The sequence below is a fragment of the Lepus europaeus genome, chromosome 3, assembly GCF_033115175.1.
Source record: "Lepus europaeus isolate LE1 chromosome 3, mLepTim1.pri, whole genome shotgun sequence".
NCBI classification, from domain to species: domain Eukaryota; kingdom Metazoa; phylum Chordata; class Mammalia; order Lagomorpha; family Leporidae; genus Lepus; species Lepus europaeus.
This window is the reverse complement of record NC_084829.1, coordinates 46,511,160-46,537,974: the sequence shown is the minus strand read 5'-3', so window position 1 is coordinate 46,537,974 and position 26,815 is coordinate 46,511,160. Positions and strand designations below refer to the sequence as shown.

Genomic DNA, 26,815 nt, shown 5'->3' with positions numbered 1-26,815 from the left:
TGTTGAAGCTATTGAAGCTTCAGAGAAGTAGTATGTGATCATTTAAGATATTCAAGTGGGATTTAACCAATCAAAATGAAGATGAGTAGGTGGTGGTGGTGGGAGGAGGAAGGTTATGTAGAGGGCACAAGAATGAACACAACACAAGAAATAGGCAAGTGCAAAGCATCCAGAGAGATAAGGAGAACAATGCATTGGCAAGGACACAGCATACAGGTATGCAGTAAAAGGCTAAGGGCAGAAAAATGGCTGCAGTTAGATTGAGAGGGTCAAGGATTTTAATTTTTATTATGTGTGCATGTGCTTGATGGACTGAAAGTAAGACTAAGTAGTGATATGCTCAGTTACCTGACAGGATGGATTTCAAGGTGAGATGCTTCACTAATAAATTTGTATTATACTTTAAGGTCTGAACAAATCTTTCTAAATCTTAAAACATGGGAAAATAAACTTGGGAAAAATACCCATAAAACTTTTCTTAAATCTTATTTTTCAAATGTAACATCAACATAATACCCCCCGCCCCCCATTACATACATTCAAGTTAGTATTCTAGAGGTCAATTACTTCATCTTAGAAAGCAATGGAAATTCAAAGTGAATGGCCTTGTTCCTATTTATAATCTACTCAGAAGTAGAACCCAATATAGGTTAAAAGTCTTTTGATTCCAGGTCCAGTTTTCTTTCACAATACTTGACATTCAGTAATATTGGTAATTATCTTTAAAGAATCTTGGTTTGAGGAAAAGAGAATTGCTTACTTTCCCAAAATATTTTTTAACCATCACATATTAAAATTAAGAATTTTTCCAAGGGTAGTCCTGGAGGAATCTGATTTCATTAACAAAGAAAAACTTGTATGACAATATCAATTGTCAATAAATGTGCTTGAAAATTTGAAGATGACTGAACAACAAATTCTTTTCCATTGAAACCTCCAGAAATTTGTTTCCTTTTTTTATTAGCAGAGAAAGAGAAATTTCAGACTTGTCTAGTATGATAGTACAGATTCTTAAAATAATAAAGACAAAAATTAATGGATTCATGTTATATGTACTATAATCAATTTTTGAATATTTAACAGCAAGGGAATTCTAATGAGAACAGAGATTCACATAAAAATAACATAATCCTATACACTACAGCTTATAATCAAAGAGGATTTTGTGTATTTGAAAGATACATCATTTCTGACTTAAAAAAAATGTTTAAAAATGCTATCCCTTAAAAGAGATATGCAAATTCACTTAAAAGGGCAGAGAACAAAAAACTATTACTATAAAAAAGAATACATAAGCTTTTCAATAAAAAATCACTTGAAAAGAGAAAAAAATGTCAAAATAAGTAAAAGAAACAATTATCAAGTGTTATCAATACTGAGCTTAACAGAAATACCAGAGCAGTCTGCAAAGAGGAAGTGAGATTGAAATTAGTACATCTTTGAGTATGGAAACAAAATTACAGAAATTTTCCTCCTTTTTATTACTTATTTTTGAAGGGAATAGATTTCCCTAGTTGGCAAAAAGAAAGCAAAATTTCAAGAGTGAATATGATTACACTAGAAAGTATGAATGGAATGGGGTATATGTTAGAGATACAGACTTTGGTCAGATTATAGAGTCTTAATGGTCAAGCTAAAGCATGGTGGCCACATTCTAAAATTTATGCAGGAGCAAGTTTAGAGTCAGTTGAAATGTATGAGACCAGAAAAAAAAAATGCCATAAAGAAAATATGCCTTTTTTTAAGACTCAGGAGCACTGGACAGGGATATTGTGAAGATGACAAAAAACATTTACTTGGTGCCTAACTAGTGCACAATAACTGTCAGGTATAGTAATTATAATAATTAGGAGAACTGCATTTTTATCTGGCTCTGCTACTCAGTCACTTGCGAGCATGAGCTGTCCTACTTTTCAGGGTCTCAGTTTCAATTTCCTAACATGTAAAATAAGAAGGGAAAAACAGATGATTCCAAGGAATTATTTCAGGTTAAAAATTTCAGTTATTCATGATCCAGATTCCAAAGAATAGTGTCAGGACTTAAGCAATGTTTTCATCCCAAGCCTCCCAAAGAACAAAATTAATTTTTTTTTCATGGTCTAGTTTGCATGCAATTATTTTGATCGAGTCTTTATTAAATTTTTAAAAAATTACAAAACATAACCAAAATTTCCCTTAAAGTGGTTCAGTGCAGAACACTTGGGTATTTAAGCACATAATATATATATTAAATATATTTAACAACTCAATTACAGATTGACAAATGCAAAGGACATGTAGACCACCTGAAGATCTGAAGAGAATAAACTACATTCTTCAACTACAAAAACAATGAGCCACTGGATGTTAATACATAATAGATTTTAAAGTGTACTTTCCCAATCCAAATGGCAGTGATTATTCATCGGTGCAGGCACACAGGACTTGTAAACTTTTTGTAGTACATCCATGTCCACCATAAAAAAGTCCATTGATAAGGTCCAAGTTCTTTCTTGGGTCTGAGCTTTTTGAGTTTTCCTATTTTAATAGTTACAGCCTTAACTCCTAACCATGGCCATCTATCCTGAAATTACACTATTTGGGGCTGGGCAAACAAGTGGTTTGCAGGTGAATCTAAGCAATCTCTTACTAAACTAAGAAAATGGATTTGATTCTGATTGAAGACAAAACTGTATATGAGAGACAGTTTGTACTCATTACTCTCTAGGGAAGAAGCTTTGTCAAACTAAGATTCAGTTTAACTGCCATTTTAGTGTGGTTTCTGAGTTCCTTCTTATTTGCCCTTAGGGTTAGAGAAGGAAGATAAAAAAAAAAAGGACTCATATCAGAATTGGCTGATTTCGTATCACCCTTAGTTTTAAAATACCACTGAAGGATGATGGTAACAAATGGTGTTTCAAAAAGGACTTATATAGCTGTGAAATAAGGTACAGTTCTTGCAAATTTTATATTTTACGATTCTTTAGTTAGTGACAAATTCGTAACATGTAAATACTCTTCTCTGTTTTCATCAAGATTCAGGGGCTGTGGCCGCCAGGGGAAGTTACTACCAGGTGCAGTGGAGTGCTAACCAGTTAACACAGATCTAATGATGGGGCATTCACAGACACAGCTTCTTTCTTTGAAATCCAAACATCATCTCAGTTTGATTGTTTTTTTTCATCCTCTTGGCAAGAAAAATGTACATCAACTGTCTTCAATGCTAGGGAAACTTAAAACATTTATTCATGAATTTTCATTTACCTCACTTTAAGTTACAATATGTGTACTTCAACAACAACAGAAAGGTGACTGTCAAACTGCAATTCTAAGTACTGACATAACAGATTAAATGTGTTTCTTAAGGACTACACATATGTTCTTCAACATTCCTATTGTCTACTGCAGGTCTGAGATGCTACCTCCTCCTGGCACTCCTCTAAGCAGGCTCTTCAGCATAGAATAGCATCTCAAAGGCCAAACCTTCTTGCCCAAGGTGAGAGTGGTCTGGGTGTGATTCTTCTTTAGAAAATGCTGCACTGGATCTCATTTGATGGCCTTGTGAGATTCGACCAGATCACTTTTAGACAAAAAGAAGAGTCAAAGAGAACTTGGGTTTCCAAGAAAAAGAAAGTGCTGCCCCCTATAAATCACAGTCTCTGGAGTAAGGTATCTTCCTAAAGAGGTAGAAATAATAGGGGTGTGTGTGTTGCAGATGCCCATATTTCAGCAATACTGAACATTGTATCTTTAAGGGTTTAAAATGGACTGACTCCACTCATCTCTCTGATTTTTTCATAAGTAAGCCAGAACACCAGTGACCAAGGGGTCTGAAAGATTAACCAAAGAAGTTAGTGCATATTTCAAAGCAATTATAAATATTCTACATATATATATCTTTGCATGACAAAGTCATTTTAAATCAACTTATGCTGAAAATAAATATTTTTGTACTTTACCTTATAGCATTTTATAATTTACAAAGCATTTTCACATCTTGTTTATCATGGCTTTCTCTAAAGAACAATTAACCACAGAAGGGAAAGTTGTTACCATCCCTGTTTTACAGATGAAGACAGTGAGGCTCAGCCGCCAAGCGCTAATTATCATGCCGTACAGTTCTAACACAGGCTTCTGTTTCCCATTCCCTGGTTGTTCTCCGCCCATCTCCCCCCCGCAAATGATTACTGGCTAAGGGGCTTAAACTTGGGATGCCTGAGTTCTAGGCTGGGGTCCTCTACATATAGTTCTCTACATATACATAGCACATGAGACACTTAGCGGCTTGAAAGTGAGGAAGATGAAAGATTATGCTTTGAGTTATGTCATAAAACCAACACCTGATATCTCTCTACATATGTATAGAAATTCATATCAAGTAGGGAAAGTCTTGGCTTTAACTTATGTGAAGGTATAACTCTATCTAAAGGAATTACAAAGGGATAAGGGTTAGAACAAAATCTAAATACTAAAATATAAACACTAAAGACACCACAGGAAAGCAGAGGGTAAATACTGAAACTGAGAAAGGGTGCCTTGGATCTCATTTCTGTCTGCTTTGGTTTTGATCAATCTTGATCAGAAACTCTATGGGACCAGGGTATAGCAATAAGCTTAAATAACTAGAATGTAAAATGTATAAAGCAATATTTGTAACTTATGAGTCTGGAAATATGAAACATGTTATATTAGTAGACTGATAATTTACTAAACAGTGTGTTTAAGAGAACATATCAATCAATTAAATAAAGACATAGATGAAATAAGTACTATAAAGCTGTGAAGATACACTCTAATGACAACAAAAATGAAATTAGCCAAGGATATAATTGCAGGTAGAAGTCTTAGTTAAGAATGGACTGTAGGGGCCAGTGCTATGGTACAGTGGGTTAAAGCTCCAGCCTACAATGCTGGCATTCAATATGGGTGCCGGTTTGAGTCCCGGCTGCTCCACTTCTGTTCCAGCTCTCTACTATGGCCTGGGAAATCAGTAGAAGATGGCCCACATCCTTGGGCCCCTGAACCCATGTTCTTGGGCCCCTGTACCCACATGAGAGACCCAGAAGAAGCTCCTGGCTCTTGGCTTCAGATCAGCTCAGCTATGGCCGTTATGGTCATAAGGGGAGTGAACCAGCAGATGGAGACCTTTCACTCTGTCTCTACTCTTTCTGTAACTCTTTCAACTAAATAAAATACATCTTTTTTAAAAAAGAATGGACTATGAAATTGTTCCTGATTGCTGTGGTAATTGGACTTCTTCCTCATGTTAATGATATTATTGCAGCAAAACCATAGATAAATAAATAATAATCAGGGACTAAGCAAAGCAGGGTCACGTTGCCTCTACACAGTGGGAGGGACTGGGATAGAGTTTTAGTTGGGTTTTGAATAGAGTTAGAGGAAGACTGTACAACCAAAGAACCGAGGTGGTATAAAAATCAAATTTACTGAGCCTATGTATAGGAGTGCATGTGGGCACTATGTTAGTTTGCTGATCTCCTCACTGGAATGGTTTATGACCACTGTAAATAGTTTAAGTGTGTATGAACCCATGTTTTTTCCTTTGGTATGTCTTTTGCCAGAACTGTAGGGGAAAAAAGTCCTTTCCCATGTCTTCTATCACTGGTACCAAACACACTAACAGCTCTCTTGAGTTGATGTTCTTAAACATTGTTTACAAGTCAGCTCTTCCTGTTGATATTCTGTGTTTAGCATGCAAGCCTATGGTTATAACAGCTTTTTTTTTTTTTTTTTTTTTGACAGGCAGAGTGGATAGTGAGAGAGAGAGACAGAGAGAAAGGTCTTCCTTTTTGCCGTTGGTTCACCCTCCAATGGCCGCTGCAGCCGGTGCATCGCGCTGATCCGAAGCCAGGAGCCAGGTGCTTCTCCTGGTCTCCCATGCGGGTGCAGGGCCCAAGGACTTGGGCCATCCTCCACTGCCTTCCCGGGCCATAGCAGAGAGCTGGCCTGGAAGAGGGGCAACCATGATAGAATCCGGCGCCCCAACCGGGACTAGAACCCGGTGTGCCGGCGCCGCAAGGCGGAGGATTAGCCTGTTAAGCCACAGCGCCAGCCGCAAGCCTATGGTTATAACTTGGGTCCTCATAGTGCTTGAGGAGGCCGCATGCTGACCCGGGGGGCTTCAGCAACTGGATCACACATCAAGTGTGTTGTACAACATAAATGGGCCAGATATTCCAGCCTGACCATGAGTCTCCATTAATTCAGCTGAGGTGAAGCTGTATTTTCAAGGACTGTTTGCTTAGAAATCCCGAGTTAGGTCTCTCTGAGCTCAAGGTAGTGCACTGTGGCAAATCGACAAGGACTGATAACCCTGCAGATCTTTGTAGATAGCCAGCCTTTCTTTGGTAATACTCCTTCACCACTATAAATTATCTCATTTCTTTCAAAACTTCTGTAACTAGTGCAGTATCTTGAGCAACTTAATATATTTTGTAAGTAAGGAGTAGGACTTTTGACCTGAATGTACCAGCAGTCAGTTCTCAAATTTGCCACATACTAGTTATATGAACTTGAGCAAGTGTCTTAACTTTGAATCACAGTTTTCTTGTCTAAAAAACAATGATAACTTAACATGTTTTACTATGTTCTTGTAAGGCATAAAAATAATATATGTAAAGAGCTGAGTATGTATTAAGCACTCTTTTTTTTTTTTTTTTCAGTTACACTTCCTGAGTCTCATGTGTAAAGAGAACAGGTGACATTCAATGACTTTCATCCTTTGAGCTGGGGTATTCTTTCCTGTAATCCCACCTATCCCTGATGTTTTATTTCAGCAGTGGTCTTAACCATTCTCCTAGTTTCCCATACTAGAAATCTAAAAGTCCTGTTTTCTTTTTTCTGCCCCTCACCTTTCACAAGTAACCAGGTACTAAGTCTTGGGGAGTTAAACATACATGTCTCTAGATTCTGTCTTCTCTCTGTTTCTACAATCATCTCCTAGCAGAACTCTACCAGGGCGTTCAATCTTATATGTAGTCTTTCAGTGTATTTTCTCTACTGCTTCCAAAGTAATCTTGCCACCTTAGTGCATTATTTTCATGCTTAAGCGGCACTTACTAAACACACCCAAACTACTAAGCTTGGACCACAAGCTCCTTCCCAGCTTCGTCCTTACCTACTTCTTTAACCTTATCTTCTACTGCTTTCCCTCTGAGGATCTACCCTCTGGCCACACAGAGTTTTCTGTAGTTCTTAAAACACAATAAGACTCACACATGACACAATACCTATGCTCATGTTGCTCCATTGTATTTCTTTTAAAAGAAGCCTGTGATGCTTCAAAGCCTAGATCAGATATTGGCTCTGTGAAGCCTTCTGTAACTTTTAAACACAGTTAACTATTTTTATGCCACTTTCCATGTTCATGGAAAATGCATATTATAAAAAATGCATTGATTAAAAAACTTGCATCAAAATAATTTATATTTTAATTCTTTTTTCCAAAAATTTTTTGAAGTACTCACATAGGTCCTCCTTAGTAAGACTACTCTGACACCAGTCTACCATGGTTTAATGCCCTGAATTATCTGACCTTGCTGAGTTACTGGAAGTCTTTACTTTTGCTTCATTCTCTATAAAAGAGGGATATGATGGTGTCCTACTTAATGTGTAGGTATTGGGAGAATTTAATGAGTTAAGCCATAAACATGGTTAATGCAATGTTGGCCGTGTACCAAGTTGGTTTGGTAATATTTATTTAGTAGTAATTATTATTTATTTTTCATTGCTTTGTAAGCTTCTCTAGTGTAAACACAGTCTTATTACCTGAGTGTTATTAGCACTTGTAACAGTACTAGATTTATATAGACCAAATCAAAATTTGCCTTTCCTATAAGAAATATTCACAGTATTGAGGTAATTTCAAGATATCATATTCATATATTCAAGATCACCAAAATAATGGCTTGTTTTGTTTATTAACTCTGGTATATCAGAACTGGGTATTGAAGACCTCAGATAACTAAAATTATTTTACCTTATATCTTCTTCCTTGCAAATGATCCCCATTTTAGGAAACTATATCATGATTAGTTACTCAGGGCAGGAATCTGGGAATGAAGACCACTCCTCTATCTCTATCATATCAGTCATGTTTCTCTCTCCTTTTTGCCTTCTAAATATCTTCTTAACTCACCTTCTTCTATCTCCACTGTTTTACTCTCATCTAAGCCAGTGCTGTCTCTCATTTTTCACTAATCCTAGCCTTTTCTGAACCCACATAGAGCCAGAACATTCTTTCTAAACATGCAGATTTCTTCCACCTGGTGCCAATCACACTTAGAGTTCACACAGCCCCTGCCAGTTTGATCTTTCTCTCTCTGGCCTCATATTCTGCCTTTCCCCTTCTTGTACCTGAGCCTTAGCCTGCTGGACTTCCTTCAGTTCCTTGAACTTATCAAGCTCTTAGTCTACTCTGACTCTCCTTCCATATGGAATGTTTCTTTCTGCCTCCTTTATCTGTAAATTCTACTCCCTCTTCAAATCTCAATTCCAAAGTCCATTCTCCAGAAAGATTTTCTTAATCTGCCAGACCAGGTTGTACTTATTAGCTACATGTTTCAATAGTGCCACACACTTATTCCTTAACACTCATCACTAAAATGTTTCTTATTCAAAGATAAGCGTTTAGTATAGGGCCTTCACATGAAGTAGGTGCTCAATTTAAAAAGTATAGATAAAGGTACTATATAAATTTTACTTGTTGATTTTTGATTTTTTGAATTTCTAAACCCACAACTCATTTATTCTTTCAGGTATTTTCTAACTTACATAGTACATGAATACTTCATTTTTATGATATTTGCTATATTACTTAAACATGTATCTAATTCTACACTTTAGTTCACTTTAGCAAAAAATAACATCTAAACAAAATAAAAAGGATATAATGCTTTCTTACCAAGCAGAGTTTTATGGCAATAAGTAATTGGTAATGGATAATGGAATATTTGACATTTAAGTAATATTTTATTTAAAACAGTAGCATTTTTACAGGGGAAATTTCTAGTGGAAAATATTTATACCTGTCTCAAATTATTGTATTTCAGCTTAATAGACTACTTAAAGTTTCCCATTACACAAAATCTATTCATTGGCTTTATAAGAACAGACTATCAGCCTATTCATTAGTGGACAGAACTATTTCATTTCACCATAAGCTACTACAGAAGGCAATAGGACTCTGAGGAGAGGTGAAAGAAAATTTTGAAAACATTTTAAAAAGGAAGAGTGAGCCCTGGTTTGGGGGCAGGGCTATGCTACATACCAGAAGGGCAAAGGGAAAATATTTATAGACCAAAAGTAATTTAAGTACAACAAAAAGAAAAAGACAAAAACCCAACTTTACCATTCGCAGCCAAGATGGTAAAAAGCCTTTGTATAGACTCATGAATCCCTCACCCTGAACAGCCTGAATCAGGCAGTCAGTTGATGATTTATATAAAAGTCCCCTAGAAAGGAAATGAGACTTTGATTAAATTTCTTCTGTGTAAACAGATGCATGAAGAAAATGAACAATCTAAGAAAATATATCATAAGGTAAATATTTTCTGCTAATTCAGAAGAAAGGTTAGTGTTTCTATAGATGCTTCTTTTGAGCTTAAAGATATTTTCAAGGTTGATGCTTCTGATTCATCCCACCCTTGGTCTTAAATACTTAAAATTCACTCCAGCTGATCTTTTCCAGAAAGAACATTCTATTTTATATCAAATCAAATTCTCCAGGTTACCTGTAAGTCATAAGCTTCTGAAGAAAGTGCTCTGTAAATTCTCAGCAGAGTATGCTTTCAAAAACTCTTTGAAAACAATAAAGTCACAATGAATACCTTGTGTCTAAATAATGACTGTTAATTAGTTTATCTCCCCAAAGGTTTATTACTTTTTCATCAAAGAACAAGTAATTGCATAAAAACAATTTCCCCATTGAATGGAGAAACACACAAATATGTTTCTATCAAGAACAAATACAGGAAGGCATCTTTAAAGCACAATATTATTACAGACATTCAGGCACATGAATACTGAAAACTTTCTATCTACCTTCCTTGTTTATCTCGCGGTTGATTCATTATTCGGCTTTTGATGACATCGGCTGGTGTTCCCAGAATAGAAGCTACCAGTCCAGAACATAAACTATAGATACAAATAAATGAAATTGAAAGAATATGCAGTAGATACTAAATTTTAAGAAGAGGAATTTGATATTTTGAAAGAATGGAATACTGTGTCTATTTTAATATTCTTTATAATAATGCTCTATTAGCTTAAAATGCTAATTAATTCATTAAAAAAGTAAAAACAAAAAAGAATGTTGGCCAACAAATATATATCAAGCACTGCTTTATACCAGGCATTCCTTTTAGGCAGTGAACATGACAGAGAAGATCCTGCCCTGGAAGAGTTTATATTCTGCAGATAGGCAAAAGAGATAATTTCAGATGCTGATAAATGCCATAAAAAGAATAAATGAGAAAATGTGATGGAGAGTAAGTGGCCAACAGGCAGTCTGGTAAAGGCTCTGGATGATGGCAGAATTGAGTGGTGGGAAGGATACATCTATGTGAAGACATGGAGGAAAAGTGAGACAAGCAGATGGAATAGCACATGCAAAATATACCCTACTCAAGAATACTCCTATTGTGTTTAAATGTATATATCCACATTGATAGGATGCTATTCATATTCTTTGGGGATTGTCTAAATAGCATAGGGGATTGTAGAATTTGGAAACAAGAACAGAAGCTAAATGAGATCCTTATTCTATTAAGGGCAATAGCTATCTATAACTCATTCCAATGGGTAATTTGAAGTTAGGTTGCAAAGAAATTAAGGTACCACCCTTCCTAGAATGTCCTTCTTCCTGTTGCTGTCAGCAAGGAGTCTCAGTCCTTTAATACCTCTTTCTAATTCTATTTCCTTTGTGAAGCCCTTCCAAGTAGTTTTTCCTCCCACCTCTGAAACCTACAGTAACTAGTTACTTTCTTTTAGTATTTACTGTATAGAGTTTTTATAATTGCTCTCCTGAGGATAAGCTCCCTGAGTAGGAATTGGGTTTACCCTCTTTTTCACCCACTGCAGGGTCCTTCACAGTGTCTTTAACATTAAAGGTGCTCAAGCAAATTTCTTTAACTATAGAGAGCAGACCAACAGAAACTATCCCTGGATATACACATATATTAGGAGGTTAAATATCCTGCAACTGTGTCTGCCTCTTTCCCATTAACTGCAATAAACATTAAGAAAATTATTCTTTTATAAATGTACTATCAACTTGTTTAAGGGTGATATCACTAGATTCCTGAACAAAATAGCTAAAAGTTAGCATATATGTCAACTATGGAAGAAAAGGTGATATACAAAAAAATGGTCAAATTAAAACTACCACTTACCTTGATAAACCATGAGTCATGATATTGTCCTCAAGTGGTGTATTCAACACCAAGTAGTGTTTCACAGTATCATAAGTGGTTAGATCTGGCAATGGAAAAACAAGGTTTAATTATTCATTCATGCAACTGTGAATGTCTTTTGTGTCAAGAATATGCTAGGTTTGGGGCAGGAATGTGTATCCAGATGAAAGATACCATTCTTGTTCTTAGGCAGAGGAAAGTAGACTTATAGATGGAGGGGAAAGAAAAGAAGAAAAACACAGACACTCAACTATATCACTTGAACCTGAATCCAGCTATGCCTACATCAGTCAACCTCTGCACTTTTTAATATTTTGTCTGATAAATTCTTCTTTGAGTCTAAGTTAAGTGGAATTGAGATCCTGTCACTTATGAAAAAAGGTCTTTTATGATATTTTCTAATGATAACAATGAATTATTGAGGTTAAACAGGCAGTGACAATTCTGTAGTTTTAGAAAGATTACCCACTCTAAAGTATAGCTAAGTACGTTGTAATGAGGCAAGAATGGACAGGTACACTTGATCATTCACCAAATATTTGAGTGCCTACCAAGTTTATGATGCGGTTCCAGGCACTGGGGAAATAGTCGAGGACAAAATGAACAGAAATCCCTGCACTCAGTTTAATGAGACAACAAACAACATGAACTACATGATTTTTTAGCATGTTACTAGATATTGAAGTAAATTCTATGAAGTTAAATAAAGCAAGGAAAGGGGAAATGGAGTCCTAGAGGGTAGGGAGAATGTTGTATATGAATTTGAAACAAGGTGATCAGAGAGGCCTCTCAATAAGGTGACATTTGAGCAGAGATCTAAAGGAAGCATGAGAAAACAAATACTAGATATCTAAGAGAAAGTGTTCCAGGCAAATGAAATCTATGTCTTCTAGACTTTAGTCAAGTGTCAGCTTGGGAGATTAGAGGAACAGCCAAAAGATTGGTCTAACAGAAACAGAATGTGCAAGAGCCAGAGAAGTAGCAGAACTGTAAAAATAAAAGGAAAATTAAGATGAAAGCAATATTGCAAGAACTTTTCAAAATGGAGTCAGGAAGCCATTAGGAAACAGAATATGTGTGATTCCAGCTGCTGTCTGGAACATTCAACATTCATTACCTCCACCCTTTGACTGTAGGGATCTGGAATAACAAAACAGATTAAACAAATACACTGTGCCCAGGTGCTCATAATGGCTATCAACAGTTTCTGGCAATCATGCATTATGTACATTTCCATTCTGTTTATACATACTTTATCTTTCTTGCTCATGTAGCTCCTGCTCCTTCTCAACATTCAGTTTCCTTCCTTCTTTTGAACACTGATTCAGAGCTATCTGAACCTGTCTCCCAAATTGCAATTCCTAACACTTCCAAACAAAGTCCTTTTACTTTTGCAGTTTCAAAGTTAGAACTGATTGACAGTCCAGATGATTGGAGCATCAGAAGCCAGTGGAGGATTCTGAGATTTGAGTGGTTATAAAAACTACTCGCTGTTCTCTCAAGAAAGGATTTGTAGGGAGACAAGGTAGATTTGATAATGATAAGAGTTGATGATGGTTTAGAAAGGCAGCTGTAGAGTCCTAGGCAAAGTCTAAATAAATTTTGAAGGTAGTCAAATAAAAATTATAAAAGGCCATTTTTTTTTTTGCAATAAGCTTCCATATTAAGTCCAGAAAGATAGGCAAAAAATCAAAATGGAGTCACTTACTCTAAAGTTCTGTTGTACTAAGCTGAAACAAGCTGTTTATTTGATCTTCTCAGAAATCAGGGTTAGAGACATTAATCATATATCTAGGAAAGCCAGTTTCAGTTGACCTGATAATGAAATTCCCTCTGCCTTAATGCTTACACAAATGAGGTAACCTAAAGTAACTTCATGTTAACCAATTGTTTTCCCATTGTTTTGTCTTCCTGTCCCCATTTGCTAAGGAAAGTAATTTTGAAATAACCAATTCTCTTTTTGGTTTGTTTATTTTTCATTTTCTTCAGCCCTTTTCTGTCTATGAAACCTTGTCTGTTCAGCTAATTGGAACATTAATTTTATTTTATGGAATGAAGTGTTACTTGATTTTAGTATTGAAAATAAAGCTATAATTTATAATAAAGTTGTAATTTTGTCCTTTGATAGTACAATCACAAGAATTAGCCAGCAGATAGAATCTGTGATAAAAGAAAGAAAGCAAAGATAACTACAAGGTTTTGAGTATAAATAATTTAAAAAACAGAGTTGGCATTTATGGAGACAATGAGGATGAAAATTGAGTTTTTAAATGTCTAAATAAGATGATAGGCAAAGGTGACGTTGATAAAACCAGTTTCAGGTGCATTAGGACATTTCTGTATTATACTATAGTAGACAAATCATTTGTGAACAAACAAGTGGCTTCAGGGACAGAGAGAAGTGTGTGAATGTGAGATATATCTCGAAGACAGAACTGACTGGAGTTAATGACTGACTGGATATAAGGAACATGTGGAAGGAAAGAAATGAAACTCATGCCTAGGATTCTGGTTTGTCCAAATAAAATAATGGTGACAAATTTTGAGATCTTGAAGAAAAGGGAAGAGACATGGTTTGGGTACATGAGTAAATAGCTGAAACTTATAAAAAAAAATCTGGTCTCTGGTCTGCAATAGATTTTGAAACAATAAACTAAGAAATTATAATCAGAAAGGTTTGTCAAAAAATCAAAATATACAACAGTATAATGCATGAAACAGAGATGGATGAAATAGCAAAACAGTATATTTACTTCCTTGGATGTTTAAGTGATATTAGTTGCTAGAACTCTCAAAAATGCTATTTCTCAATTTCTTAGGATCATATCATTGGTCTAGGAAAGGATTATTTCATTGTTTAATTCATTCACCAAGTGTTTACTGACTACATATTAAGAATTGAGAAAATAAAGAAGAATCAAAACACAGCCTTTGCGTTTAAGAGGTTCATATCATATGCAAGATGCAGATGCACAGAAAGCAATGAAGTAAGGTACAAGCAACAGTGGTGAGAAGCCAGAGGACTATAGAAACACATAAAGGGGTATCTACCACAGTAGGTGTGGGGAAAAGTGTTGTGGTGGGGGAGAGAGGTCCAAGAAGAACACTCTGGGGAAAGACACCTGAGCCAAGTATTGAAGAATCTATGGAAGGAAACCAAGAAGCAGAGGGAAGAGGACAGGAAGCAGAGAGCAAGAACACCTTGCCATGTGCAGGCAGTGGAACATTTTACCTCCAGACTTTCTGTTTTACTCTTCCCAGCAGAATCAATTAATTGCTCTATTTTTAAAATATATTTTTTACTTGTTTTTCATTGAGAGGCAGAGCTACAGCGAGAGGCAGAGAGAGAGAAACGTCTCCCATCTGCTAGTTCACTCATCAGGTGGCTACAATGGCCAGAGAGGGGCCAATCTGAAGCCAGAAGTCAGGAGTTTTCTTCAGGTCTTCCCACGTGGGTGCAGGGGCCCAAGCACTTGGGCCATCTTCCACTGCTGTCCCAGGCCATAAGCAGAGAGCTGGATCAGAAGAGGAGAAGCCGGGACACGAACCAGTGCCCATATGAGATGCTGGCTGATGGAACAAGGACATAAGCTTCAGCCATTTTAGGTTCTTGTTACCCCTGCCTTCTTTCAAGAGATCAGCTTAGTTTCACATCCTGTATTGTTCCCCACCCCACCCCACCCCCTGCATTCTTCCTCAGGTTTAGAAGCCAGTGGGCCAAAGCTGAAAAACCAGTATAGATAGAGAAGCTCATCTCTGCCTACTGCTCCCCACCCCTACCCCTAGCCCACCTAAGATATAAAAAGGCCCAGCCTGCTAGTGCCTGGGCCTCTGCCACGTGTTCAGTCTGTGAGCTTGATGGCAGTTGGTCGACCTCTGTGGATTTATTTTCTCTGAATAAATTCAATCTGGCTGCCAGTTTGTATTCTGTCTCCTCTCTGTTCTGCGCCCTTTCCCTTAGCCCAGCGCCACAGAAGGAGGCTTAGCTCTAATACGCCACAGCACTGGGCCCAACTGCTCCATTTTTTGAAGAGAGGATTTCACAGACCTGTTATGTCACATTCCAAGATTTGTACTTTATTCTCTGAGAGATAAGAATGCAGTGAAAGGTTTTAAGGACAGCAATAACATGTTCAAATCTGTGTTTTAGAGAGATCAGATACTGAACACAATTAGAGAAAGAAAGAAGAGACCAATTCCATGGCAGTGGCCTAGTTGAGTGATTTGGATGGTGAGCATCAGGGAAATGATCGTCTTAAGGATACTAAGGTATTATGTATGAAAGGGGGAAGAACCTTAAGAAGCATTTAAAGAGGGAAGAAATTGGTAATGAATACAGGAAGTGGGAGTAGGGACATGAGTTAAGGGAATCTTCAGGTTTCCAGCCTGGGGTGGTAGGTTGTACAAGATGGATTATAAATTAATAGGAGCGGGATTAAGCAAGAGAAAGAGTTGGACAGTCTGTATATAATGACCATCAGATAGTAATATGTATCAGTTTTAATCCTGAAGGAAAGTCACTAGAGAAGAGCCTTTAGAAACAGTTTAGTGCTATCTCCTTACTGACACACAGTTTGTTTAGGAAATCCTTATCATATATCACTGTAGAAACTGAAAATGCTCTATGGAAGCTATTCAGTTATAACATTGTAACATATATGTAGCCTTACCTTTGTTATCAAAAATAATGAAATAAAAAATCTCATTGCCCTGTTAAGTGCTTATAACTATTAATGCAATTAGAACTTCTCAGAATTCAACAGTTTCTGTTACCTCCCATATTCACCAGTGCTGCTCTTTGAATATTGGGGACCCAGCCTGCCCAAAGTCCACGTATTCCTCCTTCAGCTAAGATTTTTGCAAATGCATGATGCACACCACGAAATCTAAGGAAGATAATAATAAAATGTGAAAACTCTATGTATTCCTGTATATGGAATGCAACAGGATAAGCTTCACCCATAGCTGTAACAACATCTTATGCATAATTTTTAGGAATTAAAGCAATTCTTATAAATCTAATTTCCAAATATACTTAACAATCCTTTACATTCAAAGGCCAGTATGTGATTTACATATTTGTAATGGAAATCTTTGAAAATTGAATGATCCTCTTCTCAGATTATGAAATAGATTAAAATACCTTTCCTGATCTTTTATATTATCAGTACATATTAATTATGGGAAAAAACAGTGGTCATGAAACTTCTGGATTCATTTTACTGGTGACTCAGACGATCTGAAAGTATTTAAATTTCACCAAATAACAACATAAATAAAACATTGTCAGGTTGATGTTTAGCCCACAACTTTTGCTACTGGAAAAGACACTCATGTCCCATATTAGAGTGTCTGAGTTCAATACTTGGTATGATACCTGGCTAATGCAGGTCATGGGAGGCAGCTGTAATGGCTCAAGTGACTGGTTATTACCACCCATATGGGTGAGATGGACTGACTTCTTATCTTCTGGTTTTAGCCCTGGCCCAACCCTAGCCATTGTGGTCACTTGGGGAGTAAACTAGCAGATGGGAGCTCTATCTTTCTCTGTCTCTTTCTCTCTCTTAATCTCATTTAGTATTATAAAAGAAATGATATTTTAAGATAAAAAAAGTAGGAAGGACAATCTAATGAGAATCTGAAAACTGAATAATTGTGGCTCTATGAAAATTCACTAGCATATCCATATTTTGATTTTTTTGGAGACAGATGAAAAATGGTATTGAACCGTGAACCAAATTTGGAAACCTTTAGATTTTATATAGTCAGAAAAACTAGAATCATACGCCACCTTTTCCACTTACTAGCTGTGTGGGATTTACTCAGGCATTATACGGTCTGGATTTCACCAAAGATATAATATATGTATTTATGGAATATGCATAATTGCTATTATGCCACATGAGAAGTCATGATAAAAAATGATGATCACTGTACCTAAAATGTATTGATCAGTTATTGAACACCAAGCATTTTATATATAGAAGATAAATTTTCATTCAGAAAACTACATGAGGTATGTATTTTTCTTCAATTTACATTTAAGGAAACTGAATCTTAGAATGGCTAAGGAACTTGACTATAATTACAGAGCTAAAATGTGGTAAAGTGTGACTTTGACTCTCAGGCTGTCTGATTGCAGGGTTCACAATCTCTACTATAACATTAAGTTCAGTCAAACCCCAAATTTCCAACATTAGGGATGAAAAGTAGAAAACTGATCTCTGGGGATGGGGGGAGCTTCTCCCCACCACTTGGTAATCAGAAGTTGTCATAACACAAAAATAGAAGAGTGGTGCCCTTTTCTCCTCTGCATGTTCTCTCCATTTCTTTGAAGGCTGACAGGGAGCCCGTGCTGCAGCAGCCCAACCTCATTTCCCAGTAGACGGCAGTAGTTTGTGGTAAACTCCCAAAGAGCCCCAAATCCTTCACCTCTGCCTTGGCCGCAGATCTGGAGTGTCCTGAGGAGCAGACCCCTTCATACTCAGCCTGTCATCCTGCACATTCCCTATTTCCCGGGAGTGGTTTTCTATCTGCAAGACCTTATCCATTTCCCAGGGAAAATTAGTTAAGTGATATTTTAATAAATTGTTGAACATGAAGCCCTTTGAAAAAAGGCAGACTTCAATAATACAGGGTCATGTCACAGGAGGATTTTACTTCACAAAAGCATCACAAAATCTTCCTTAAAATTTCATAAAGAAAGCCTCAAGATGTAGGTTAAATGGGATTAGATGAGGAAGTTAGAACCCTTTGCAAGTTTGATCTTGCCACATCCCTTCTTTGTTTGAGCCAGGTATGTTAACTGCAGTGAAAACTTTTAGAGAGAATCCCCTTTAAAGACAAAATCCAGGGCTGGCGGTGTGGCACAGTGGGTTAAAGCCCTGGCCTGCAGTCCCAGCATCCCATATGAGCACTGGTTTGACTCCAGGCAGCTCCACTTCTAATCCAGCTCCCTGCTAATGTGCTGGGAAAGCAGCAGAGGACGACCCAAGTCATTGTGCCTCTGTACCCATGTGGGAGACCTGGAAGAAGCTCCTGGCTCCTGGCTCCTAGCTTTAGATCAGTTCATCTCCAGCTGTTGCAGCCATCTGGGAGTGAACCAGAGGTTGGAAGACCTCTCTCTGTCTCTACCTCTCTCTGTAACTCTTTCAAATAAATAAAATAAATCTTAAAAATTAATAAATGAATAAAGACAAAATTGAGAGACCAGTATTATTAAGTGACTTCCTAACACCAAGCCATAATGGTAAAACAGGGATTCACGTCAGGGAAAATTTTCATGATCAAACTATATAAACCTGCAATAGAGGACAAGTCTACATGTCTTGGCTGGGAAAAGTAGCAAGACGCTATACCCACATATAAGGATTCTGGTAGCGAACTTCATTGCGCAAAGAAAAAGATCCAACTGAACTCTTCTCTTAATGAATATAACTTCCAGATTAGCAGCATTAATAACTTCACTTAAAATTGGATTACAAAAATGGTAAGTCCATTAGATCAAGGTTTAAAACACATTGATGACAAAGGGTATAAAACAGGTATCTGCCAATTGGAGAACTTACCGCAGTGGTTTTCCTTCAAGTTTTCTTTTTCCTTCCATCTGCATCTGAACCTTGACTAGGTCAGTCGGGTTGGCTAAAAATTGACCAATAACACCAGCCATCATCCCTCCAATTACTGATTTCCTAATTGGAAAAGAAGATGCATTTTTTTAAGTTGCCATGAATGTCACAGATTTTATAGTGAATCAACATTCAGCTGGTACAGATCCTGGGTAAGAGATTTAAAGACAAAGTAAAAGACCCAAATAAACTACAGAGGCAAGTAGACCATTTGGCTGTTTACTGATGGGAGAGTTAAAGCACCAAGAGAAGTAAAAATTAATTTTTGAAATTGCAGGCCTTGCATCGTCTGAAATCCAAAGAAAAGAGCAGTTACTCCAAAGATAGAAACATCTGAACTAATAATTTAACTGCAATTTAATTCCAACTAAAGTGGAATAAAAACAGCATAGATGTGATGAGTCTAACAGACAAAATCTGGTGAGTCACACTTTAACAATGATTTCTTTAGAAGTTTTCCAAGTGAAGGGTGTTTGAAAACATTCTTCTCTTTGGAAAAAAAAACAAAACAAAACCCAAAAAACACCTCTTTCCATTCCTAGGAACTCATTCTTTCTCCTCTCCTCCCAGAACAAACAGTGAGCAAGAGATTACTTCAACAGGCTTTGAATCTATCCTGTTTCCTCCATTCCTGCGGCTATTTTATCAGGCTAAACTTGTTATCCTTTACCCAGATTATTTTAACAATCTCTTTAGGGAAAACAGGTACTTTCTACCTCTTTACCTGAAAGTGATTTGAAGAGGTATAAATAGGTATAAAGTAAAGAGCATCCTTCTGACCCTATCCTTAATTCCCCTTCATTGAAGTAAACACAATGACTAATTTCTTATATGCCTCCCCAGAGATAACAATAATGCATTTACTAAATGCTTGTTATATGTCAGACACTATTCTAAGTATTTTGAAAATGTGATTTATGGGGCTGGCAATGTGGTACAATAGGTTAAGCATTGTTTGTGATGGCAGTATCCCATAATAGAGTGTTGGTTCAAGTTCTGGCTGCTCTTCTCTGATCCAGCTTCCTGCTAATGTGCCTGGGAAGGCAGCAGGTGATGGCTCAAGTTCTTGAGTCTATTACTGTTTGTAGCCATTGTCTATATTCCACTAAACTTGGGGTTTTTTTTGCCTTTTACTTGTTAAACATCTTATTTGGGGAAGTATTAAACATTTCTACTATAATGTAAATTTAAAATGTTACCTCAAAAACTAAAAACAAAAAGAAAGGGAGAAGGAAGGAGGGTGGGAATGAGAGGTTGGAGGGAGGGAGGAAGGGAATATCACCATGTTCTTAGAATTTGTATCTACAAAGCACAAAAATAAAAATAAAAATAATTACTGTTAGTAAAATGCTGCCATCTTTTTTTCTTAAGATTTATTTATTTATTTGAAAGTCAGAGTTACACAGAGAGAGGACAGGCAGAGAGGCAGAGAGAGACCGCGAGGTCTTCCATCCGCTGGTTCACTCCCCAGATGGCTGCAATGGTTTGAGCTGTGCCGATCTGAAGCCAGGAGCCAGGAGCTTCTTCTGGGTCTCCCACATGGGTGTAGGGGCCTAAGGACTTGGGCCATCTTCTACTGCTTTCCCAGGCCATAGCAGAGAGCTGGATTGGAAGAGGAGCAGCCGGGACTAGAACCGGCACCTATATGGGATGCCAGCGCTGCAGGCCAGGGCATTAACCCACTGCACCACAGCGCTGGCCCCAAATGCTGCCATCTTATCTAGGGTATCATCTAAGCCCCAGACGCCATCTTAGGCTCTGACCCCATCGCTATCTTGTACAATAAGCTTCAATCCTAAACCCAGCCTAGCTTACTAGAAGTCAGGTGACCAAATAAACAAATAAACCTTAAAAAAAAAAAAATCCATTTTCCGTGGACTTTTTGAAGCACTTCCAATGTATACATGTATCTGTGGACAATGTGTAGTATGTGCTCAATTATTTGGATTTATACTGATTACTTATTTTAAGCCTATACTTTAAAAGAATTTTTGTACAAATTTATACTTTTACATAAATCTAATTATATACATTATAGCCTTCTTGGCAGTAGTAGATTACTTTCAAAAGAAAACTTACCAAAGAGGATAATGCTTATCTTCACTTTTACCAAATACAACCTCTCGAAGGTGTTCATATGTGACCATTCGACCTCCAGAGTACACTGCATAAGACAGATCATTAAAAAGAAATCAGTATATATTAAATAAAATAAAATGACTCTCTGGCCTGGCCTTTCAAACTCTGTAGCTGTGTCTTTCTCTCATGTATCCTTCGCTCCTGACATGTGTACCTCTTGGTTTTTCTCCAAATAGGGTAGGCCTTTTGAAGTCAGATGACTTCTCACTTGCTGATGGGCCTTTCTACAAGGGGTTCCTCTTCTCTGCTTTGCTAATTCCTCCTACTCTTTCAAGATTCAATTAAAAGAATATGTTTTGGGGCCAACACTGTGGTATAGAAGGCTAAGCCTCTGCCTGCACTGCTGGCATCCCATACAGGTGCTGGTTTGAGTCCTGACTGCTCCACTTCTGATCCAGCTCCCTGCTGGTGCACCTGGGAAAGCAGTGGAAGATCACCTGGGTCCTTGAGCCACTGTACCCACATGGGGGACCTGGAGGAAGCTTCTGGCTTCAGCCTGGCCCAGCCCTGGCTGTTGTAGCCACTGGGGAATGAACCAATGGATGGAAGCCCCCCCCCCACCCCCCGCTTTCCTTCTCTCTCTGTATTTCTGACTTTCAAGTAAATAAAATAAATCTTTTAAAAAAAAGAATATGGTTTACAGATATGCTCTCTGATCTTTCCCCATATTTTAGGATGCTATTGCATATATATATAAGCAAATAGCAATTATCATATTAGTTAAGTATTATATTGTTTTTCTTGCTTCTCTTCTCATCAGACCATGAGTTCTAAGTAGGTTGTGTGCATTTTTATTACACCAATGCCCTAGTACATAGTTTGGCACAGCATTTATTATCATTGAATAAGGATATTAGAAAATTTATAGTATTACTGTGAGTTTTTTCAGTTAAGTGTCAAACATGAAATGAATCTTAACTGTCAAGCAGTACACAGTGGTAAACAAAATACAACTGAAAAGAAGTGAAACAAAAAATCATAGGACACAAAGACTTTTATATGGGAAATAAAATAATCACAATCAGCACACTGTATTCCTTTAGAAATCTTTTCTTGATATCCTAAGATGTTTGATGAATACTGTAAAATAATCTAAAATACACAAAATACAACTATGACAGTCTCTGTGAAAAATTCTACAGAGTTCTTCATGAGTATACTCTGGCTTACTCATCTGAAGAAGTGAACCTTTCAACCCACAAATATTACAACTGGACACTTTTCTCATCAGGGATTCCCTATATGTTTAAGGTGACACTATGAATGTAGAAAAGAAAAATGCACACCTATACAGGATTGTGCTCTCTTGTCTGCGAACTGAAAGGGCAACAATTCTTCTTAAATGTGCCACTTTGACAGCAGAGAAGTATTTTCATCAGCACAGTTACTACCATCTCCCTTTAAAGATGACTAATGGCTCAAATGGTTGCTTTCACTGGTAGTATTACAAGAATTGGATTAAGCAGCAATTCCTGTTCTCTTTCAAAGTAGCCTCAACTCAGATGTATGAGACTCATGAAACTTATATATTATTTCATATAAAATATAAAATATATATTTTAGTTTTCAAAACACATGAATAATTTAAATCCTGTTTTTAAAACTTTTAAAAAAACCCTTTGTATTAGGAAAAAACTTAACACTATATAACAGTAGAGAAAATGACACACAATGGTATAACTTCCTCTATAAGTGAAATTTATTAATTACTAACATTTTTGCTCTATGTGTTTCAATTTTGTTTTTGGCTCAGCCATTCTAAAGTAGTTTACAGACATCATGATGGTTCATCTCTAAATACTTCTGCGTGCATTTCAGAAAAGCTAGGGCAGTAACTTCTTAATGGAATTGGTGGTTAATATTTTTTTTCTTCTTAACAGACTAAATATTCATCTATATCAGTAGAAAAAAAATTTAGCTGGCTTTTGGACAAAGCTAAAAAGTAAAGCAGAGGAGACACACAGGGAACTCAAAACAAACTTACCAGCTAGAATCAAGATAAATACCTACGTGTCTGTAAATGGCAGGTGTCACTCCTTGCCAAAGCTTCAGAAAGCCTTCCTCTTGGATGATCCCTAGGGCTGTGCGAACCATGCCCCTATAGGGGGCAGATTCTCGGGCACTGTCTCCCAACCGAGCAAGAGCAGCTTCTCCTTGCATTTGGAGTCGAGTTTTTGTGAGGTCAAGGGGAAAGGTGGCTAACAAAAAAGAAACAAATGAAGGGAAAAACCCACAACATTTAGAAAAACAAGCAAAAAATTTGAAATTATGGGACTAACATTTTTCTAAGATCAATGTTTCAAATTTTAGAATATATCTGAATCAGCCTGGGAGAAACTTAAATATTACTAATTTCCTGTCCCATGCCCATGGATTCTAACTCACTAGTTGATGAGGGTTTAGAATTAGCTGATTCTCACACATTCCCAAATAGGAAAAATAACTGCACCACAGTATCCCAGGATCACCAGTTTAAAAAAAAAAAAAAAAATAGACACTCCTTTAGTTTTCTCAGCAATGTCAGTCTAAAATCTACTTTTGCTCTTAATTTTTGCTTTCCAGTAGGTTTAAAGTATCCATTCTGTGTAGTATTATTCCCTTGACTGCAGCCATAATTGTTTAAAACACAACTTTATTTATTTATTGATTGATTGATTGATTGACAGGCAGAGTTAGACAGTGAGAGAGAGAGAGAGAGAGAGAGAAAGGTCTTCCTTTTCCGTTGGTTCACCACCCCAAATGGCAGCTACAGCCGGCGCGCTGTGCCATCCGAAGCCAGGAGCCAGGTGCTTCCTCCTGGTCTCCCATGCGGGTGCAGGGCCCAAGCACTTGGGCCATCCTCCACTGCACTCCCTGGCCACAGCAGAGAGCTGGCCTGGAAGAGGGGCAACCGGGACAGAATCCGGCGCCCCAACTGGGACTAGAACCCAGGGTGCCAGTGCCACAGGCGGAGGACTAGCCAAGTAAACCGAGGTGCCGACCAAGACCCAACTTTAGAAAATTGTAACCATACACGGTTCTTATTTTCCTTTTCATATACTGGACCACAGGGGTGGACCACAGGGATAATTCTGTGTAACTTTTGCTAGTCTGATAGATGATAAATAGTACGTCCTAAAGAAGTACTCCTTTTGTCTCCTTAGGCATCTGATTTTGCTGTTACAAATGACAGTACACACTAGAAAAGCTGACTACTTTCATTTCCTGAGTGGTTTACCGGCAGATGAATCACTGACCTAACATTTGGAGGCACAGAATACGCAATGAAGTTTATCATGTCATCTTTTAAGCACAAGGATGGCATGCTCAATATTTTTTTCTATTAAGGTACCTACTGAGTTGTTTTTCCAGTACTGCAAAGTTTTATGCAAGGCCTACTTGTGGCCTCCTTACTAGTACCAGCTATATTTGTAAAGAAATTTTCTGTTTCTATTTTGAATTAGAGATAGACCTTTTACCTTACCAGAGTTAAGTGAACTGACCCACATATAGAAAATCAAATCACAACTTTATATCCATAATGTCCTTAATAACTGAAATAACCTTCAGACAAGTTCATCCACACTACTGACATTACGTAAGACGTTTCAATTACCACCATCTAATACAAAACCCTAGGGTGCCTTTTCCAAGAGAACGTAAGAATGGGAGGAGGGGAAGAGAATATGAAATCTTAGCACTCATCTTTGGAAAAGTGAGTATCTTGCTGACTGTTTTCCTAAAAACCGAAGTAGCTTTCGTCTAGAGAACAGAATCAACAGACTAGACCTGCAGTCTAAGAAACAGGAGCCTCCAGCCAAGCTTATTCTTGGCTTTTCCAAACGGTCTGTTTTCTTGCTGGTTACACATACAATGCTTCTGGTTCTGATCCTGAAATGATTTATATGTGAAGCCATCCCATCTTTGGATTCCCCTTGCTATTTCCCACACAATTTTCTCAGGGAATTTTTAACAGGAGGAACGTTCCTATACAAAAGCGATTGTGTTACAGGGGGAGACATCAGTCAAAAATAAAACCTGGACATGTATCGAATCATTCAGCAGTCTGCTTTTAGATTTGCTTTAAAAACTGATGAATTCCGTTTCAGTAAAAACATGAAGAACAAAAATTCTCTGTCACTCTGAGAGGAGAAAGTTAAAAAACAAAACAAAACAACAACAACAAAAAAAAACCACAGGTCACATGGGAAGAATGGAAGAGTACAAAGAACAAAACATACCAGGTGCAGGGTACTGGACATACAGAATAAACTCACTTTAGAACAGGGCCAACTAGTATTTAACCAATGAGCAATACATCAAAGCTGTTTCTTAAAAAAAAAAGGGGGGGGGTTTACTAAAGGTAATCTTAAAATACATAGTTACTGCTTCTCCAGGAACACCCAGGCACTCTATTCAAAAGCTTAGGAAGAAACCGCACCTGTGCACCAAGGGCCTCAGAATCCCACGGGGAGTGGCCTCTTAAAGTCTCTGACTCAGACACAAGAGTTCTACGCTCTTAGGATACCTAATAATATCTTCACTAGAACAACTAGCACGTCCTAACTGTCTTGCTCCAGCAGCCTGCGAGAAGGTCAGAACTGGGTTTTTTCAACGATTCTATCCACGGTCCTAGTACTGTGGTCATTATAATAATGTCCCAGTTAACGGGTGCCCTGCCTTGGAGTTAACATTTATATATTACTGATTTTTCACGATCCTCCGAGGTCAACACAGCACAGACCAGTCAAGCTCAAGGAGGTCAAATCATGGGCGGATGCTGGGTCGACGCTCAGTAACTGGCGGGTTAACCATGGAAGTCCCACAAGACAACGACATCCAGGGAGGCCGTGGATATAAATCTCACACAGCGAGCCTCCCTCAGCGAGGATGGAGAATGGGCTGCGTCCTTTAAAGGGCCATCTTCACAACAGGGGGAACAAGGATCGCCACAGAGCACTGCGAGCTCACGACGCTTCTAAGAGTACACACGGAGGCAGCGCAGCCCTGAACGAGGTATTAGACGACACTGGAAGGAAAAGCCCCCAGACACCTGCACTCCCTCTGCCTCGCCCCCACCCTGTCACATCCACCAGGCAGGCGTGGATGCACAGGGGCCACCGCTCAGCCGGGAAAGCCGCCCGCACATCCCTCCCCCCGCGCGGCGCCGCGGCCGCCACCGGCCCGGAGGCCCAGGCGTGGGCGGCCGGGTACCTAGCTCGGCCACGGTCGCCGCGCAGCCGGACAGTAGGAACTTGCTCGCTCGGGGCCATCTCTGGGCCAGCGGCAGGAGCTTCTCCTCATCCTCCGGGGCGGACATTCAGCGGCCGGACAGGACGACCATGCACCCCTTCTCGCCAGTGCACCGCGCCGCGGCTGGCCTGCCACCCTGCCAGGGCGGCCCCCTCTCAACCGGCAAATGGCCGGGCGGGGACCATTTCCCTCGCTCGGCTGGGTGAACCCGCAACCTCCCTAGCAGCTCCAGGATGGAGTGGTCCAGCAGCTTCCCTCGGTACTCAACAGCGCAGGAGAAAAAAAAAAAAAAAAAAAAAAAGCGGAACCAGAGAGGCTTCTGGGAAATGTAGTCGGTCGGCCTCAGAGACCACTATGATTGGTCGAGGACGAGGCTTCCGCTACGCCTCCCCGGGTCTCCATGGC

The 26,815-nt window shown here is 38.3% G+C and overlaps 1 protein-coding gene across 7 annotated transcripts; it reads right to left on the bottom strand.

Annotated features, from left to right (window-relative positions):
* Window positions 1-1,429: 1,429 nt before the first annotated feature.
* Window positions 1,430-26,673, bottom strand: SLC25A27 (solute carrier family 25 member 27). Of its 7 annotated transcripts, none has more exons than XM_062186222.1 (9): window positions 26,372-26,673; window positions 23,185-23,376; window positions 21,119-21,203; window positions 18,980-19,102; window positions 16,185-16,297; window positions 11,391-11,475; window positions 10,042-10,134; window positions 9,350-9,452; window positions 1,430-3,559 (listed from the first exon to the last, which is right to left on the bottom strand). In XM_062186222.1, exons 1-9 carry the CDS (start codon window positions 26,475-26,477, stop codon window positions 3,557-3,559), a joined length of 903 nt encoding a protein of 300 aa, XP_062042206.1. In that variant the 5' UTR covers window positions 26,478-26,673; the 3' UTR covers window positions 1,430-3,556. The 7 variants fall into 7 exon arrangements, with proteins under 7 accessions (XP_062042206.1, XP_062042212.1, XP_062042207.1 ...); XM_062186221.1 differs by having other exon boundaries at window positions 1,433-3,809; XM_062186225.1 differs by having other exon boundaries at window positions 1,435-3,809; window positions 23,185-26,186; window positions 26,372-26,388.
* Between the last annotated feature and the right edge of the window lie 142 nt (window positions 26,674-26,815).

What these genes read in the sequence shown, in the direction of transcription:
- SLC25A27 (XM_062186221.1), bottom strand. Translation starts at nt 26,477, where the DNA reads ATGTCCGCCCCGGAGGATGAGGAGAAGCTCCTGCCGCTGGCCCAGAGA. An exon ending in AGCACTGGTGAATATGGGAG is followed by an intron (nt 11,476 to 16,184) that starts GTAACAGAAACT and finishes TTCCATTGCCAG; the next exon opens with ATCTAACCACTTATGATACT. An exon ending in TACCATCTTGGCTGCGAATG is followed by an intron (nt 3,810 to 9,349) that starts GTAAAGTTGGGT and finishes TTAATCTTTCAG; the next exon opens with ACCCCTTGGTCACTGGTGTT.